The sequence below is a fragment of the Geospiza fortis genome, unplaced genomic scaffold (assembly GCF_000277835.1).
Source record: "Geospiza fortis unplaced genomic scaffold, GeoFor_1.0 scaffold850, whole genome shotgun sequence".
Lineage (NCBI taxonomy): Eukaryota > Metazoa > Chordata > Aves > Passeriformes > Thraupidae > Geospiza > Geospiza fortis.
The window spans coordinates 7,941-11,260 of record NW_005054814.1 but is presented as its reverse complement, the minus strand read 5'-3'; the positions used below and the strand labels follow the sequence as shown (position 1 = coordinate 11,260).

At 41.8% G+C, this 3,320-nt stretch overlaps 1 protein-coding gene across 1 annotated transcript in view; it reads left to right on the top strand.

Annotated features, from left to right (window-relative positions):
- The window catches only part of LOC102039632 (creatine kinase S-type, mitochondrial), a 49,556-nt gene extending 48,119 nt beyond the window's left edge, over positions 1-1,437 (top strand). The window contains exon 10 of the mRNA XM_005431206.2: positions 1,318-1,437. Coding sequence (XP_005431263.1) covers positions 1,318-1,437 — 120 coding nt within the window. The remainder of the gene's footprint in view (positions 1-1,317) is intronic.
- Positions 1,438-3,320: the final 1,883 nt, after the last annotated feature.

The following is a 3,320-nucleotide window of genomic DNA, read 5'->3' as shown; positions in this document are numbered from 1 at the left end:
TGTTCTTGCCCCTCCCCCCCCCCTTCCCCCCCGCCTCCATCTGAGGAAGGGAGTGATAGAGTGGCTTGGTGGGCAACTGATATCCAGCCAAGGTCAACTTACCACAGCAAGTTAGTCTCCAGAAGCTTTCAAGGCTCATGCTACTACTGGATTGGGGAAATTAGTGTGTCTCTTCCCCTCCTTGCACTTCCATTCCAATTAGTTTTCAGTTGACTGTTTTCTCATAGGAGAACATAATTTTTGCTTTTTCAGTCCCTCAAAGAACTATATGGCTTTAAAATTAAATAGCACAAAACTATACTAGTATTTTAATATCACAGAGTAAGTTTTCGTTTCTACGGTTGATGATGTATAGATTATCCTCTGCAATTCACTAGTGTCCATTTGGATGCAGTGCATTCTTTCTTCTACAGTACTGACTGTATATTGAATAAAGCTGTTGTATCTCACAGAATATAGGTAAACAACAGTCTTAAACATCAAGAAGTAAGCACATATGTACAGATGCTTTAAGCATGCTAAACAGTAAGGGAGAGCTCTGCATGATTCTGAATCATTTCAGTATTACTCATATATCTCATTACTATCCATCAAGAAAATACAACTATCCTACTTTCTACAGAAGAAAGAAAAAGTGCCAGTAGTCTTCACAGTCATTTACCAAATGTCAGACCAACGTTCCATAGCTTTTAAGCCCAAACACATTTGGATAAAGGTATTAATCCAAACCTCACAAGATGCTGTTGGCAAAACACAAGAACCTCCTTATTTACACTGGCATTTGTTGCTTCAGAGAGAACTGCCCAGTGACTCTAAACATCCATGGCATTGCCTTTTCACTTTCTTTGTCCTAATATGTAAATTGTGAGAACACAGCAAATGGGAATCCATGGCTTTGACATACTGTAGTTCTCAGCATCTTCTATTCTCAGAGTGGTAATATTTGAAATAGGTGTCTAAACTCAAGCCTAGACCTTTTATATAAGCATTTCTGTTTGTCTATTTATATAGGCATATGTGTAGGAGCAGAATTTGGTGGAAATTAGGGGACTATTTGAAAATTTCTACTGTTAGAAGGCCAAGCTCAGCATGAACAGGAGAAGGGCTAGGGAGAAGGAAATTACTATGGGCTTCCACTTGACCAATGCATGACCTATATTTCCTGTGTCACAGCATGTGTGATCTCTGTGTCCAGGTCATGATTCTCCTTGGGTCTGGCTTTACTTGCAGTCTTTGCCATACAAGCCAATTTTTTCCTTCCTCTATTAACAGTGTTGCCTAAATCTTTTGTTCTTATTGTTTTTCTTGTTGTTGTAGGTAGAACTAGTTCAGATTGTCATTGATGGAGTCAACTATCTAGTTGACTGTGAGAAGAAACTGGAAAGAGGTCAAGACATTAAAGTACCACCACCATTACCTCAGTTTGGCAGGAAGTGATCTTGTGGCTGATGTCTGTTAATGATAAAAAATATGGCTGCCATTTTGACAGAAAGGCACCTCTGTATATCTCTATTTAAATACCTTGTTTAATAAAACACTGCCTGATACCCAACGTCTCTCTAGATGCCTGGTCACACTAACAGAAAATAGTCTTAGTGCAGCTTTAGTAGGACAACCACTTTGTAGGGACTGCTTCCCTTTTCCCTTTGTCTTCTCAGCAACCTTTACCTAGGCTTTGAACCTTTCTTTCTTGGCTGATGATAAGGAAAGTATTACTTGAATCATGCAAAAGGCACAAATACATAACTCTAGCTTGTATGTACACTTATGGCTATATTTATGCAGACTTCTGAGCACCTGAGTTTTATTCACAGAAGCACTTGTCTTGAGTGCTTGTCCAGAGTACAAAAATCTCTCAGTCTGAAGGGCAGGTGCTTACAACATGCTCATTACTTTTTCAGCATTCAACACCATGTTCAAAAGTTAACTAGAGCAAGCAGCTGCAAATGGCTTCAGTCTCTGAAGTCTGCCACTTGACCTGTCATCTGGAGCTCATTGGTGTCTCTGTATGGGAGATGTCTCTCCTCTGTCCAGGACTGGTTTGCAGACAAACTTATTTACTGTGTCATCCCAAACCCTCAGACTTTCTTAGCCCTGGTGGAGCATTCACCAGGTCACTTTCAGGTGTTTTCCTCAGGTACCACCTCTGGCCTTAGACTGCAGCAAGCTGAACCTAAAATCAGAAGTAACAAATATCAGTTTTCTGATATTCTGTATCCAACAGAAACCTGCCCAGCATTACCTCTTCCAGTTTTTTCTGCAGCTTTCTGGTCACAGGTAATAGGGACCAGGCTCCAGCACCAGTCACCCAAGTGTCCAGGATGTACTGGAATACAGTACCCTGAGTAAAAGCTTCTCAGTGCTCACCACTGTTCCATGTGGTGAGCAGCTTGGAAAAACAGCAGACAGAGTCCTTTTGCTTATCTTTTGCATATGAAACATATTCAGTGTTTCACAGTAACCTTTCAAAACATGCTCTGGTGAATGTGCTGTCTGTATCGACATTGAGCTGGGAGTAGTATCTGTAAGGCTATGTAGAAGAGGAGGGTATCTGCTCATGTACTGATTTTGCATGGCAAGGTTTTGGTAGTGGGGAGAGCTACAGGGATAGCTTCTTTAAGATGTCAGAAACTTCCCCCATGTCGCTGTTGAGTAAGAAATGACACAGACTCACCAGAAGGCTGGTTTGCACAGCATCTTGCTTTACTTCGAAAATCTCTCCTTTATACATTGTTCCAATACCGATAGACCAGATTGGTCAATTAATCAATACATTTCACCTGATTGGCTAATTGACAAAAACATCTTTCTTAAAAACAGTCTTTGAGAAAGACAGGAAAACAGAGAGTAGGAAAACACCACCTGCAGGTTGTTTATAATAACAAGCTATCATTGTTTCTCTGCAACTCCCTAAAGTCTCACAAGCTGTTCCTGGGAAAACTTATCTAGTTTTCTCACTCTCTGACCAGGCTGTCACATCCACACCCCCATGTCTGACAGTCAGTTGTAGCCAGCTGCAAGACAGACTTGCCACTGGCCAAAGCTGAGCCAATCAGCCCTGGCGATAGCACCCCTGTGATAACATTTAAGAAGGGGGAAAAGGTTCTGTGCAACAGCAGCCAGAAGAGAGGAGTGAGAATATGTGAGACAAACAACTCTGCAGATACCAAGGTCAGTGAAGAAAGAGGGGGAGGAGGTGCTCCAGACTACCCCATTCCCTGTCCCTGTATACTGCTTGGAGGGAGGAGGTAGAGAATTCAGGAAATAAAACTGAGCTCAGGAAGAAAAGGGGGGGAGGGGGGAAGGTGTTTTAGGATTTT